The sequence below is a fragment of the Haliotis rubra genome, unplaced genomic scaffold, assembly GCF_003918875.1.
Source record: "Haliotis rubra isolate DU_JTF1 unplaced genomic scaffold, ASM391887v1 Scf1552, whole genome shotgun sequence".
Lineage (NCBI taxonomy): Eukaryota > Metazoa > Mollusca > Gastropoda > Lepetellida > Haliotidae > Haliotis > Haliotis rubra.
The window spans coordinates 5,190-21,699 of record NW_025765506.1 but is presented as its reverse complement, the minus strand read 5'-3'; the positions used below and the strand labels follow the sequence as shown (position 1 = coordinate 21,699).

Below are 16,510 nucleotides of genomic sequence, written 5' to 3'. Positions count from 1 at the left end.
ATCGATTTGACCAAACATTAAAAACGTAATGAAATTGTGATTAGGTTGGCAACAGCCACATAAACTTATGATGGAAAACATATGTATGATACCGTTATCAAACCCATACAGATCCGTCAAGCACATCAGTCATTTGTGTTCACTCCTGTGTCAATATACTTTTAAACAATGTGTCAATTATCAACAATCGTATCAAGCTTATGCCATGGTCGGGATTGTACTTTGCTTGTAAAGTATTCTTGTGAATATGTTAAGGGTTCCGTCATCTTTAATTACAGCTGAAGTATATTGTATTCAAGGTATTCAGTACTACAATGTTAGAACTGTCTGTACAGTGCCACCTGCATTGTACTCCAGCACTATATACACAGCAGACACTTTGGACTGTTGGCGTGTAAAGTTTACAAACAGACAACATTCTGCGATGAAGTACAGATGTAGATACAAGTATTCCGTGATTGACTTATGGTGCTATCCCTCGAGGGCACAAGTGACAGTCAGGCAGTCCAGACACAGCAACTGCCAGCATGTAGAATCGAAGAAAGTCAACATTGTAAGAACAATGGTATATGCCAATATTCCCCGATTGACGATGCCGTCTGAGGGAGACAATAATTTTATACTTCTTCCCCCTTCCCTCGAAGGCACAAGTAACAATCAGGCAGTCCAGACACAGTAATTGCCAGGATGTAGAGTCGAAAATAGCAACATTCTGTGAGTAAGAACAATGGTAGATGCAAGTATTCCCCGACTGACGATGCAGTCTCAGGTAGACAATTATTTTATTGTACTTAACCCACCCTTACTCACTGGAGGGCACGGGGCGGTGGGATAGCCTAATGGTTAAAGTGTTTGCTCGTTACGTCGAAGACCTGGCTTCGATTCCCCACATGGGTTCAATGTGTCAAGCCCATTTCAGGGGTCTCCGCCGTGATATTGCTGGAGAACTGCTAAAAGCGGCGTAAAACTGAACTCAGTCACTCACTGGAGGTCACAAGTAACAATCTGGCAGTCCAAGTGAAAGAGGACAGCTAGACACAGTTCCATGCATAGTTACAGTACAACCTATCTAGCTACAGTAAACCTATCTTTCCGTTGGCCAAGCCCCTTCAGGTCAAAGCATGAAGTGATTCGTGTCAAAGGGGCTAGGTTAATCTATGCACAGTGAGATAATAAAATAAAATTAGTGGCTGTCAAGTTATGTAGGTTGTTCTGTGATTCTGTGAGACAAAGTTCCATTCCATAACTGAAAACATGCGTGCAGCCCACAACGTGGTATGGCTGTTACTCTGTCTACCGTTGGTGCAATGCGACGAGACCATCACAATCTTCCCTGAGTTCCTGAAGATTGGAGAAAGCGTTAATTTCGACAAAGGACGGTGGAACGGCAAGAACGTCCTTGAGAAGTCAGTTCAAGATGTTGCTCGTATCAAACAACATCAGTTTCTAAACTCTGTGTGTGTGTGTGTGTGTGTGAGGGAGAGAGAGAGTAGAAGAGAGAGAGAAAGAGAGAGACAGAGAGAGACAGAGAGAGAGAGAGAGAGAGAGAGAGAGAGAGAGAGAGAGAGAGAGAGAGAGAGAAAGAGAGAAATCTAAGTATCCAATAGTTATGGATTATCAGTTTGTTAATTTACTAGCTCATTTAGCCGTCTGGCTGTCTGACTGTCCGTCTCTCCCTCTCTCTGTGTATGTGACATTCTGGTGACGTCATCCAGATTAAGCTTCTCTGTAAGTATTCATAAATTATGGGTCATCAGTTGTTGATTTACTAGTTCATATAGCTGTCTGTCTGACCGTCCGTTTCACCCTCCCCTCTCTCTCCCCCCTCCCTCTCTCTGAACTTCTACCCTGAATATCCTGGTAATAATTGGTGGTCAGCAATCCATGCTTGTTGTAAGAGTACATTAGCAAATAAGGGGCTCAGATTCGCGGATTTGGTTAATGTATCCCAGTTACATGGAACAATGCTGATGGTTTCAATTCAATCACTTAATTGTAAAGACCAGAGTTGGAACATTGTTGTGAGCGGCGTTAAACAACATTCACCATCAAATGAACAATGTCTTCCCTTCACATGCATTTGGAGGTGCGAGAAAGGCTCACCTTTTCGTGAATACTGGTATACACAGGTAATCACCATTTGATGGAGATTCACAAACACCTCAAGAAGACATAATTGGAATCATGCACTATTTTTGTTGCTTTTATTAACTGTTACAAAGTACCTAACTTCATCATCTTATCTATCCGAACAGACAAGAGAAAACCCCCACAGGAAGGGATACCCCGATCCAGCCTACTTCAACTCCATTAAAGGAGGACCACCCATAAAAAAATACATTTTCAATGTGAAAGGATTCAACTACCCTGAAATTGTCATGGAAACGTCAGGTGAAAAGTCTCTAACTGCGTTCACCCGAGAACATTTAATGTCCATAATATGGTTCCATGACCATTTTGCCTTTCTTGTTGCGTGGTTTAGTTTTAAGAGAGCTTGCTGTCTTATATGACACAGCGTTTTGAATTCAGCTGATTGCATACTTTTCTGGCAGGTATTTTAGGATTGCTATTTATCTTAACCAATTGCATGCTTTTTGTGCGGCCTTTTCAGATGTGTGTATTTTATCGAGGTATTCGATTGCCTCTAGGTAGTCCTAAGTCAGCTTGTTATATCATGTATTGACCTCGTGGTTTGGTAGGTTTACCTGAAGTTCTAGCCATGCATACTATAGAAATGATCCCTAAAAGTATGATCTTTCCAGTACAACAAATTGTGTGCTACATAGGCTGACACCATAGGACAGACTGTTATGTTAGTGACTAAGGTTGTTAATCCGGACACTGACATGTTTTAGTGCATGTATGCTGGGATAGCTTGCGGGGGACACCAGAAATGGGCTTCACACATTGAGGGGAATCGAACCCGGGTCTTCGGCATGACGACAGAACACTTTAACCGATGCACTTCCCCAGCGACCCTGGCTGAAAAGGCCCAACGGCGTTCAACATTTTGTCAAACGTTTGTCTCACTGGATTGTCTGGTCCAGACTCGATTATTAAACAACAAACCAACCAACCAATCATACGTTCATCAACTTGTAAGAGAATGCCGAGCCTGAATTTGCAACATCGCCAAAGTAAGTCATGAAGCTGGAGTGTCCAGCTTATGCCAACTACACCAGAGCAGCCTACTATAAACCCAAGATGGTTCGACAGCCGGTTCTTTTAAATACGCCACCATAATGCTACTGTCATCCAGACTGCAGGACATGTACCAGATTTGAGAAGGGCATCAGACCAAACAATCAGGAAACGAAGAGGTGGGAATTAGACAATGATATCCGGTATGTTTTTTCGGTATTGAGACGCTTTCATCGAGCATCACTGTACAGGCATGAACTCTGAGAAACTGAATGCGTGTCTTACACACAGAGACTGGCATAATGGTGTTTTAAGTAAATCCGACAGCAAATCGATACATCGACCAAATTATTCAGGGTGACCTTGTTCTGATTATCAACCGACAGAGGACGTTTTAACATTACAACTCTACCTCACACGCAGCGTTGACTTCCTTCATAATTCAGAAGTCACTGTACATCAAAGTCAAGATCCGGATCCACACTTGCTCAACTGACTATTGTATTGGAGGGAGACTGGAAGGGAATTCCATCAGAAGAGAATCCGTAGACTTATCCCTCTGTGGACTAGCCCAGACTGAAGCTGGTTTTATAGTGCTAGCCCACTGAGATACCAAGCCGCAGTGAAGCATGAATACCCAACTCAGACACATTATACTGACTCCGAGCCGACCAGTCCTTGATGTACCCATTAATGCCGAGCGCCAGGCAGGGACCAACAAGTACCCCTCTGTGCCAAGAAGATGTAGAACAGTGACAACAACATATTTGTCACAACAGCTGCTGATCAGAACGCCCCCCTCAGCCAGTTTTGCCAATATTTCTACAAAAAAAGACAAACAAAACATGATTATCACAAGATGAAGTTTCATCCTTGTATCAATCAAATTCAATGAAGTAAGCCTTTAATAAGAAAACTTTTTAAGCGTACGTATCACAGACACGCAAACACACATATATACCTATCAATTCATGAAATTATTTCTAGTATTTTAAATGTCATACAAATAACTTGATTTCGAGAGTTAAATAATTGATAAATAGACAAATATGTACAATGTTTCCCAGATAAGAGTAAATTTCAAACCAGTGACTAGACACATTCCTTTGGCCAAGCCCCTTCAGCTTAAGGCAGCCTTGACTAACAAAGCACCATGCGATAAGAAAATATATAACGGTTACTATAAGAGTACATACCAGAACACTCAGTGGGTGATACCGAAGTGCAAGGGACAGCTGACATAATGCATGCAGCTTACATCGTAACATGGCTGTTACTCTGTCTACCGTCGGTGCAATGCGACGAGACTATCACCATCTTCCCTGAGTACCTGAAGATTGGAGACAGCGTTAACTTCGAGAAAGGACGCTGGAACGGCAAGAACGTCCTCGACAACACCCCAGATATTGCACGTGTCAAACAAATAGGAGCAACCGTGGGTAGATGGGTTAAACCCGATGGAGCTATATTTCAGAAGGTAATGCCAATAGAATATTTTGAATATTAGTGTTGTCCTCTGGCATCACGTGGAGAAAATTTGTTTGGTCATTTATTTTGGGTTATGGTAGATATCTAGGAAGCATTTCCACATTCAGTGTCAAAGGCAGGATATCTGATTTATTTAACTTCTACTGTATGTTCTGTAGATTTCCTTTGCAAAATGACCATCCTGGTTTGAACCAATCTTCAACAACCTAAGCTTGTTGAAAGGGGTATCGAACTGGATCGTGGATTGTTGATGGGTTTTCAGGTATTTTGTCAAGAAAAATACTGACGTACCCTTGCATGTTTTTCTGACTGGTGCCATCTAATGACGATGATGTGTTCATCTCGTGATGCCACTATATGATGATGACGGTGTTTGTAACTTAAATATTTTGTCTATCAAAACAGGCAACAGAAAACCCTCACAGGAAGGGCTATCCTAACCCAGCCTACTTCGACTCCATTAAAGGACCATTCACACAGAAATACATGGTCAATGTGCAAGGATACAACTACCCGGAAATGGTCGCGGCAACGTCAGGTGAACATCCTGATTGTACTACCTGATAGCATGCCAAGCCTTATTATTTGTTGCCGATTTGACATTTCTGAACAAAACACGAGGTAATATCTGGCAAGTTACCAAATTTGACAGTCTAAGTAAACTTAGGCTCAGTATTATTCGTTACACTGCTCTACTGAGTCTAACAAAACCTAGTAGAAGGTCGCGTCAGCTAACCTTTGAGCGACCTATGACCGTCCAATCAAACGCGAGACGGCCGAACGGATTTAACCAATCAGACAACGACTACTTGTTAGGGTTCGGCGGGACTTACAAAAAGGTTTTGGGATTTTCTCTTCCCTAGTCGCTGACATTGATCTATCAACAAACAAAAAATCTGCATAAAACACATATATTTGACCTAGAGTATATACGCTTAGGGATTTCTAATGACATGGTTAATATTTGCTTATATTTTCGCAAGATGACATCCATGAATATTGACAAAAACTACTATTTTCAGCGATTGTTTTACTCATTGTGTGGATCACTCGGAAGCGATCGTGCGGAAAATAGCATTCGGAATCGTTCGAGTTTTTGAGGTAAAGGTTCAAACGGTATGTGCGACTGTTAACTTTCGCGATTGGGTAAGCTGTGTTCTGATTGGTCAGTCCAAAAGGTAAGCTGACGCGACCTTCTACTAGGTTTTGTTAGACTCAGTATAGCAGTGTAACGAATAATACTTAGTCTAAGTTTACTAAGACTGCCAAATGTGATAATGTGGGCAATCTGAGAAGTACTGAGCTTAAACACGTGGTTCAAATGTCCAAGTATTTGCTCGAAACATGAGAAGTGGGTTAATAAAATTGCTATGAGGAAGGCCTACATTTTGCCAGTGGTTACATAGAGTTCGAAAACACAACTGGGTACAATGTGTGAAGACCGCTACACCTTCCCAGTTGAAGTACACCCTATGAAGATCCTGGGTACAATTGTCATCATTATTCTATTACTTTTCCATCGTATTGCAATTGCTTAGATCGGAGGTTGTGATATAAATCACTGGTTCATTTGGTCCATACTCGATTATTTTCAAACCTCCATCACAAATCTGAATAGTCCGGCGACAGACATATAGAGAGACAGACTTAAACATACAGACCGAGAGACAGAGAGAGATACACAGACAGACAGACGGCTATTTGAACTAGAAAATTAACAAACTGATAACCAATGATTTATGGATACTTACAGGGAAGCTTTGGCCTGACTGGATAGACAAATCCCATCACAAGGGTCTGTTCCCCAACAACATTGATGCTGCTGCGGAGTTTGAGTTTCTGACAGTCGACGCTATGGACAAAGGAACAAAAGGAACCCTGCCGTTGTTCTTCGAGGTCATCAACGAACCAGACGGCAAATATGCCAGCACTAACTGGTCGACATTCATCTCATACCACGAAATTGCAGCCAAGAAAATCAAATCGAAATACCATCAAATAAAGGTGGGAGGACCTACCTATACCGGGGCATCTTCTAGTTTTGACGTCCATGGATTCAGGGTCTGGAAAAAGATGGCTGACTTTATGGACATGTCTTTGGATAAACTGGACTTCTTCTCCTTCCACTCGTACTTTGGTCTGGATGTCCACGGAGGTGCTCACCAGTTCCACGGATCAGAAGCAAAGCTGTTTGGTCTTCTCGACCTTATTGAGAGTTATTCCCATAAGAAGAAAGGAAAGTCGTTCGATGTAATTATCAGTGAGTATGGCATGGGACATGTATCAGGGATGGATGAGCAGAAGCCGTCCAGCTTCATTGACTGGGGTCATATCCATCAACACAACGACCAAATGTTTACCTTCCTTCAACGCCGTGATGCACTGAGAAAGGTTGTTGCTTTCTTGCTGACTTACACTGACCTCAAAGGACAAGCAAGCATTAGCTACAGTTTGTTTGATAGGCATCGGAACATCAGGGATGTTGCTGACGCTTTCAAGTTCTGGATGAACTTTGGTAATGCGATGATGTTTTGGAGGGTAGATAGTGAGTTTCATAATGCTGAGAGGAACATTGTGCCTCACATCCTATTGGACAAATCTTCAGGAACTGTTTACATCCTTCTTCACAACCATGAGCAAAGCCAAGTCATGTAAAGCTTTCTTTCGACAAGGGTTGGTTTCATCCAACAAATGGAAAGTCTACCTGTGAATATCTGAATGCACAGAAGAAACCAATCCTCGCTCAGGACCAAAAGCAGTTCACGTTTCCAACTCCATGGTAACCGTTCCTGCTGAAGCCAGTTGTTACTTCCAGTTCCACACAACCCACAACTTTGCCCATGCTCCTACTGTGATCCAGAAAACGTACTACTCCACCGACATGGTTGTCCCCAATTCCACAACACTGTGGTCAATGTTAAAGTTAACGTCCCAAGCATTGGCAGCATTGACTTTGCTCGTCTGAGAATCAGTGTCAGCAGAGACAACAAGGCACCTCACGGACATCCAAAGACGGTCATGATTAATAATCACCTCTTGGCCTCCTTCTACTCCTTGCAGGCTGCTGGCGATTCTGGTGACACAGTGTTTGAGACCTTCGAGGTACGACGTCTCCGCAAGCATCATACGACAGCAGAACGAAGTTAAAATGACCTTTGCTCAAACTGGGGGCTTTGTGTCGACCGTGGCATTGGTCGTAGGCAGACACTGAGTTATTTGTCCAAAGGCAGAGAAAGGAATCGCATTTTGAATATCTTTGTAATAAGTTGAAAACTAAAACAATGCAACACACAGTATCAATTTATTATTCACGGTAATAGGTTCTCCATACTAGAGAATCACAACAATTTTATGAATAAAATCTGATGTGCGAAATAGTCGTCTTCTTATTTTTTAAATGTGCTAGCATGTACATGAGGGATTGACATACACTCCTAGTAAAGAATACACTTGAAAAATCGATTTGACCAAACATTAAAACGTAATGAAATTTGTGATTAGGTTGGCAACAGCCACATAAACCCAGGTAACATATGATGGAAAACTATCTATGATACCGGCGGCCTATGACCCATACAGATCCGTCAAGCACATCAGTCATTTGTGTTCCACACTTTTCTTCTTGTCAATATACTTTTAAACAATGTGTCAATTATCAACAATCGTATCAAGTTTATGCCATAGTCAGAATTGTACTTTGCTTTGCTTTAAAGTATTCTTGTGAATATGTTAAGGGTTCCGTCATCTTTAATTACTGCTGGAAGTATATTGTATTCAAGAATTATTCAATTACTCACATGTACAATGTAAGAACTGTCTGTACGAGTGCCACCTGCATTGCCTCAATAAGTATATACACTTGCAGACACTTTGACTGTTGGCGTGTAAAGTTTAAAACAGACAACATTCTGCGATGGAAGTACAGATGTAGATACAAGTATTCCGTGATTGATTTATGGTGCTATCCCTCGAGGGCACAAGTAACAGTCAGGCAGTCCAGAAACAGTGACTGCCAGCATGTAGAATCGAAGAAAAGTCAACATTCTGCGAGTAAGAACAATGGTAGATGCAAGTATTCCCCGACTGACGATACAGTCCTCAGGGAGACAATCATTTTATACTTCTTCCCCTTCCCTCGAGGGCGCAAATAATAACGGTAGAGGCAGTCTAGACACAGTGATTGCCAGCATGTGAAAGTCGAAAAAAATCAACATTCTGAGGAGTAGGAACAATGGTAGATGCAAGTATTAACCGACTGACGATGTCGTCTCGGGAATCAGGAGATGAGACAATAATTTTTATTCTCGCATAAACCCACTCTGCACTTACTGGAGGGGCACGGTGCGGTGGGGAGTAGCCTAATGGTTTAAAGCGTTTACTCGTCACGTGGAAGACCTGGGTTCGTTTCCCCATATGGGTTCAGTGTATTGAAACCCATTTCTGGTGTTTTTCCACCGTGATATTGCCTTCGGAAAGCTGCTAAAGCGGCGTAAAGGAAACTGAACTCACTCCACTCACTCCTCGAGTTACCAATCAGGCAGTCAAGAGTGAAGAGGGACACTTCAGCAAAGTTCTATGCATAGTTACTGGACAGCCTATCTTTTCGTTGGCCTAAGCCCCCCTTCAGGTTAAAGCATGTGAAGAGATATGGATCAAAGTAGGCTAGGCTGAAATCTATGCGCAGTGGGATAAGAAGATATTATATAGTGACTGGCAGGTTATGGCAGGATAAGGAAGTTCCATTGCATGGCTGAGAGAGCATGCGTGCGGCCCACAGTATGAGTATGGCTGTTACTGTGTCTACCACCGTTGGTACAGTACGACGAGACCATCACAGTACTTCCCTGGAGTACCTGAAGTTGGAGGATAGGCGTTGAACTTCGAGGAAAGGACGCTGGAACTGGCAAGAACGTCATGAGAACTCAGTTGGAAGATGTTGCCCGTATCAAGAGCAAATGGGAGGAAACAGCGTGCCAGATAGGTGAGATTCCTGGCAGCGTCTTTGGGCAATGTAATGTCACTAGAAATTGTGCCAGCATTTTGAACATTTGTATTTGCCCTGTAGCAGGGAATTCTGTGGCCAGTTTAGCAGGGGTTTCAGAGTTGAGATGGTTGTGTTTTGAATATCTCTTTGGTTCAGAGTACATGTCACTGGTAGTCTTTGTTTGACTTTGCCCTGTTTTGGCGACTCTTTTCCGGCCTGATTACGGTTTCCTAAACTCTCTGTGTGTGTGTGTGTGTGTGTGAGGGAGAGAGAGAGATGAGAAGAGAGAAAGAGAGAGGAGGGCTTAAGTATCCATTTATTTATGGATTATCAGTTTGTTAATTTTACTAAATCAGATTATTACATCTGGTCTGTCTGACTGTCAAATCTCTCCCCTTCTCTCATGTATGTGACATTCTAGTGACGTCATCAGATTTAACAAGCTTCTCTGTAAAAATTATCCATAGAATTATAGGTCATCAGTTGTTGATTTTACTAGTTCATATGGCTGTCTGTCTGATACGTTCGTTTCACCTCCCCCTCTCTCCTCCCTCTCTCCCAGACTTCTACCTGAATATCCTGAAGTAATGAGGTGGTGGTCAGCAATCCATAGCATGTTGTAAAGGAACATTAGCGAATAGGGGCTCAGATTCGCAGGATTTGGATTAGTAATATCCTGTAGTTAAGATGGAAACAATGCTGATGGTTTCAATTCACTTAAATTATAAGGACCAGAGTTGGAATTTATGCCATGAGCGGCGTTAAACAAGCATTACTACTATCAATGAACAGAATATCTTCCCTTCCCATGCATTTGGAGGTGCGAAATCAGGCTCACCTTTTCGTGAATACTGGTATACACAGGTAATCACCATTTGATGGAGATTCACCGACACCTCAAGAAGACATAATTGGGATCATGCACTATTTTATTTGCTTTTATTAGCACAATACAAAACCTTACCTAGCCATCCATCTTATCTATCCAGAACGGGCAAGAGAAAACCCCACAGGAAGGGATACACGATCCAGCCTTACTTCAACTCCATTAAAGGAGGGACCACCCATAAAAAAAATACATTTTTTCAATGTAGAAAGGGATTCAACTACCCGGAATTATCGGTGAGGACATCCAGTAATCAGGTGAAAGTCTCTAACTGCGTTCACCCGAAACGATTAAATATCCATAATATGGTTCCATGAACATTTTGCCTGTCTGGCTGCGTGGTTTAGTTTTAAGAGAGCTTGCTGTCTGATATGACACCGCGTTTTAAGATTGAGCTGATTGCATGCCTGCTTTTCTGGCGGGTATTTTAGGATTGCTATTTTATCTTCCATAGATGCAGTGTTTCATTTTAACCAACTGCACGCTTTTGTGTCTGGGCCTTTTCAGATTTGTGCTTATGATATCAAGGTATCCTATTGCCTCTAGGTAGTCCTAGGTTAACTTATTATCTCATTTTATTGACCTCGTGGTTTTGGTAGAGTTTTACTCTGGAAGTCATAAGCCATGCATGCATACTATAGAAAAAGATCCCCAGAGTATAGTCCCTCCAGTACAACAAATTTATTGCGCTACATATACTGACACCATAGGACATACTGTTATGTTAGTGACTAAGGTTTATTAATCGGACACTGGCATGTTTTTAGTGCATGTATGTTGGGATGGCGTGTTATCTCAATAGACACAAAGGAGTTTTCGATTCAGCAAATTATCAGAAGCAATTGAGTCAGGCAGCTTAGGGTAGGCTTGTTTTTCTGCCATCACGACGATTCAAAGATGACGAGTGGTCATATTTGGGCATTAATATCGATATAATAGTCTAGAGATGTATTATCGGTGCCTAAAATGGCGAGACGATATATCCTGATACCAGTTTAATGAGGGCGAGATGATACATCATGAAAGTATTGGCCAATACGGGAATCTGTAGGACGATTATTATCACGATACAGAGACGGCGATACGATATGTATAATAGATATATAATAGATGTCAAAGAATGGCTGAATCTTTTATTTGTTATACAGCCCAGACATGTGATATATAATGCTTACACACTTAAAAAGGCTGTTCATGTAATAAAAGTTTCAGCATTTAATGTAGAAATTACAATCAAACATATTCAATTATACCTTGCTCTAGGTTTCCTTGGAAAGTTATGTATTTCTGCGCCAATGCTTTTCACAGACGAAGATTGATATAATTTATGCAGAATCAACAAGAAGAAACCTCTTAGTATGCTTTCCTAAATGTTATCTTCTCTTTCTTAACAAAGCTAAGACATTGTTCATAGTGTTATTGTCAAACAACTAAATGTTTCAATTACTTAAGAATAAGTCTTTTTGTCAGAGATTGAAACTGTTCACACATTCTCTTTCCGCGTCACACCAATATTTGTTCATGTAACAAGATGGTAAGATAGAGCAGATTCTATAAGGTTCAGTTTATTTTACAATTTAGAGCTAGAGAGACTCCCTTCCTAATCATAATGCAATGCCCTTTAAACTTTCGTAAGTATCTAGGATATATCGTCTCTTGTAGGCGATGCATCGATGTATCGTGGACCCATACTGATATAAATATCCTGATATATTGCCTAAATGTGTTTTATGTCAGTGCACTCGTATGCGTAGTTGTGATGCAAACATTGATATTATCGATAGATAAAATTTACACCACTATGTAATTACTTATAGTGGCAGACCCAGAGATCAGAGAAATCAAACCTTGCTTCCATGCATGATTAGACGTCCACGTTTCTGCTGGAAACTTCACTTCTATTTATAGCTCGTCGTGTAAACAAGAATGTGCCGATGGAGTGCTAAAATAACTCATCACTCCTCACTATTTATAAAGAGGGGATGCAAGGTGGCCCGTGCCTACAAGGAATTCGCTCATAAGAATGGAACCCTGGTTCAATTCCCACATGCAAATCCTAAAGTCTTACGCTTAGATAAAAGATAATTTAATGTGGCTAGGATGGGGAAATGTTGTTGAGGAATGCATTATATATATCATAAAACAACCAAGTCGTCCATATTTAAAAGGAGCCTGTATTGTCAACATCCTTGACAATATCCCAAACTTACTGGCAGTCGTTTTGGTAGGTATGCATTTTGCTTGGTTCCTCTATATGGATTAAAAAGATAGCAACTAGCAAAGGATTACCAATAATATAGTTACTTCTGCCCGGAGTACAGGATGGCCTGATGGATAGAACCAAATCCCATCCACAGGGGCGTTTCCCAGCAACGTCGAGCGCGGCTGCAGAGTTTGTGTATCTTCGTTGATGCTGTAGACAAAAGGATCAAACGGGAATCCTACCATTTATTCTTTGAGGTCATCAGCAGACGGATGGTAAGTGGGGCTGCCACTAGCTGGTCGGCATTCACCGCATACCATGAAATGACAGCCAAGAAAATCAAATCAAAATACCCTCAGCCAACCAAGGGTGGGAGGACCTACATATACAGGGCATCTTCTAATTTTGACGTCCATGGATTCAGTGTCTGGAAAGATGGCTGACTTGTGGACATGGCTTCAGGCCAATCTCGACTTCTTCTCCTTCCCTCGTACTTTGGCCTGGATGTCACGGAGGTACTCCACCAGTTCCACGGATAGAAGCAAGGCTGTGCGAGGTCTTCTCGACCTTGGTAGAGTTATTCCCATAAGAAGGAAGTCGTTCGTGTAATTATCAAGTGAGTATAGCAGGGCGTATCAGGGATTGATGAGCAGAAGCCGTCAGTCTCATTGACTGGGTTATATCCATCAACACAACGACCAAATGTTTACCTTCCTTCAGCGTCGTGATGCACTGAGAAGGTTGTTGCCTTTCTTGCCGAAGCTTTCACTGACCTCAAAGGACAAGCAAGCATCCAACTACAGTATGTTCGATAGGCATCGCAATATCAGAGATGTGGCGGATGCTTTCAGGATTCTGGATGAAGTTTAGTAATGCGATGGCGTTTTTGAGGGTAGATAGTGAGTTCCATAATGCTAGAGGAACATTGTAACCTCACATCCTATTGGACAAATCTTCAGGAACTGTTTACATCCTTCTTCACAGCCATAGGCAAAGCCAAGTCACGTAGGCTAGATTTTACGACAAAAGTTAGTTTCCATCCAACAAATGGAAAGTCCACATGTGAATATCTGAACTCCCAGAAGAGCCAATCCTCGCTCAGGACCAAACAGTTCCTTCCAGCTCCATGGTAACCGTTCCTGCTACTCAGGCCAGTTCATTGCTTCCAGTTCCACACAGCCCACAGCTTTGCTTGTACTCCTACCTTGATCCAGAGAGCGTACTCTCCACCGACGCTGGTTGTCCCCATTCACAACACCGTCGTCGATGTTAAAGTTAACGTCCAGGCATTGTAGCGGTGGCTGCTCGTCCTGAGAATCGAGGTGTCAGCAGAGACCTTAAGGCACATCATGGACATCCAAAGAGACGAGTCATGATGAATAATCACCCTCTTGTCCTCCTTCCTGCTCCTGCAGGCTGGTGATTCCGGTGACACGGTGTTTGGGACCTTCCAATTACGACGTCTCCATAGAAGCATCCATACGACAGCAGGACGGATTAAGATGACCTTTGCTCAAACTGAAGGGGCTTTGTGTCTACCACCGTGGTGGCATTGAGTCGTAGGCGCAGACTACTAAATGAACATCCCTGAGAAACAAGATATCACGTCAAACGTAATTCTGTCAAGAGATGTTTTAAGATCAAAGCTATAACAAATGCAGAAGATGCTGATTGGTCTTGGGGGTAATGTATTAAAAGAATAAACCAATCACAGCCATACCTTAAGATAAAAGTCAGGATGCAAAGTAATTTTTGATGTTTTGCGGAGGTATCTAGCACTTCTATATCTACGCTTTGCTGTATCCTAGAGCTGCTTAGGACCAAAGAGTTTAAAATAAAAATTCGAAAGCTTGGCCGATGTTGCAATTATTTTTTACAAACCCTTTATACTCACAATTCAAAGTTAAGTCCCAAAGGAATCCAATGATGCAAGACACGATACCACAAAATAATCGAGTTTCTTGTTTTGTTTCACCTAACCACAATCATCAAAACATTCTTGTTAAAGGTTTTTTCCAAATCATTCCTGCGACGCACTATGATTAAGCGGCCCATTTCCTACACCTTCTATGTACATATCAATTATATCAAGATGTATCAAGGTACTATTTGTAATTTCTCAATATGAATATCATAGATGGTGCTTCTCAACTGAGTGGATTTGGCGATCCACGAGGAATTTCCCCGAGGATTCTTGGAATTGGATTGGAATTTCACTATGGAAAGATGGGATAGTTAAATGGTGAGCTAAAATGCATGGAAGGCAACGATACACGCTATCTAGAACCACATCCACAGCCAACTGCCTCCTTGATCCTAGCGAAGTAGGTTCTCCCACAACAATTTATTGGATGCGATTGGTAACTTTAGCATGGGCAGCATGATGGGGCGTTAAATGCACTACTGAGCTCACACATTAGCATGTTGGGCAGCAATCAACCTTCTTGACTGCGCATAACTACCAAAGTAAAGCCACACGGTACCATGAGATTCTGGCTGCAGATTAAGTAGGTGAGTAGGTTTAGTTTTACACCACACTCCAACCCAGTATTTCCAATATATGGTGGCGGTCTGTAAAATGAAATCGAGTCTGAACCCAACGAGACAATCCAGTGATCAACAGCATAGGCACATCAATCCTGCGCAATTTAGGAGACCGATGACGTAGTATCAACCAAGTCAATAAAGCCCTGACCTTAGAGCCCCGTTAGTCGCCTCTTACGGCAAGCGTAGGTTTACTGAGAGATCGAGATTCCTAACCTGGATCTTCACGGGTCCTGTAACTTTGGTGACTTATTCTGATATCACTCTAGTGTTTTAGATACCGCCACGAACTGCAGAATCCTTATTGGAACTATGAGATGCCATTGTTTTGTATACAAATTCTGCGAAGACCTCAAGCAGCAAAAACACGTGTTGCAGGCAGACGGAGTCAGGATCAGACATATAATATATATTTGTTTGTCAACAACGTGTATAGGGATACATTCAAAGTTTTGGTGAAGCGGTTCTCAAATTGCGGCCGCATGGTATTGCTGATTATACGGTCCGGAATTTATAGCGTGACCAATCAAGGACTCGTGTTACATACTAAGTTGGATTAAATTTAAGCTATGACATTAATTAACATTATTAGACAGAATTTATAGTTTCAACTAGCTTTATTTTGAGGGACGACGTTTCAGGGGTATATTCGCCCCATAGCCTTCATAAGTTGAGATATACTCTAGACATCTTTATCCATCAAATAGAGATTGACATCCAGCATTCAACATAACTATATTATCATTTTCTAAATGCCATTCAAGGCTCTAGGTTGATAAATTTGAGTAATAATCTTGAGTAATAATGCGTTGTTCCTACCACTGTTCATGGGAAAAGAATCTGTTTTTTTTTTAAATTGCCTATGGGAATCACCTATTACAGACAGTCGGCTTGTTTTCAGAAAGATCTCATCGTAAAGTTATCATACGTATCTGGCTTTTGTGGTACTAAGTTTTAGTGTTAGTTTCGGATGAAATGCAAGCTCTACCATTTTGCATAGAGCACCTAAAAGCACCTATTGCAGCCTGTGCAAGATCTTGCACCACCAACAATTCATCAAACCATGTCTAGGTTTTAAATTACTGGGGTTTAGGGCTCATCTCAGTTCACATTACAATTATACCGTTTTAGTAAACACCTAAGAAACACTGGTTACAGCCTGTCAATTAACTCCAGAAAATGCTCCTTTTACAACCAATTATCAGACTATGTGTATTTTAGTAGATTCTATTTTGGAGTACATTTCTATTATTATAATTATAAA

The 16,510-nt window shown here is 41.6% G+C and overlaps 1 protein-coding gene and 1 pseudogene across 3 annotated transcripts; one reads left to right on the top strand and one right to left on the bottom strand.

Moving 5' to 3' along the window:
* The first annotated feature begins 1,224 nt into the window (after window positions 1-1,224).
* Window positions 1,225-8,004, top strand: LOC124270858. 3 transcript variants are annotated; one of them, XM_046705920.1, is made up of 4 exons: window positions 1,225-1,338; window positions 4,469-4,618; window positions 5,035-5,167; window positions 6,383-8,004. In XM_046705920.1, exons 1-4 carry the CDS (start codon window positions 1,255-1,257, stop codon window positions 7,282-7,284), a joined length of 1,269 nt encoding a protein of 422 aa, XP_046561876.1. In that variant the 5' UTR covers window positions 1,225-1,254; the 3' UTR covers window positions 7,285-8,004. The 3 variants fall into 3 exon arrangements, with proteins under 3 accessions (XP_046561876.1, XP_046561874.1, XP_046561875.1); XM_046705918.1 differs by having other exon boundaries at window positions 1,225-1,429; window positions 4,557-4,618; XM_046705919.1 differs by lacking the exon at window positions 1,225-1,338 and having other exon boundaries at window positions 4,326-4,618.
* LOC124270863 lies at window positions 2,683-2,757 on the bottom strand (annotated as a pseudogene).
* Window positions 8,005-16,510: the final 8,506 nt, after the last annotated feature.

Excerpts from the sequence above, each read along its gene's own strand:
- LOC124270858 (XM_046705918.1), top strand. The coding sequence starts at position 1,255 with ATGCGTGCAGCCCACAACGTGGTATGGCTGTTACTCTGTCTACCGTTG. Across the intron at positions 1,430-4,556 it reads AGTTCAAGATGTTGCTCGTA|TCAAACAAATAGGAGCAACC; the intron begins TCAAACAACATC and ends ATATTGCACGTG. Across the intron at positions 4,619-5,034 it reads ATGGAGCTATATTTCAGAAG|GCAACAGAAAACCCTCACAG; the intron begins GTAATGCCAATA and ends CTATCAAAACAG.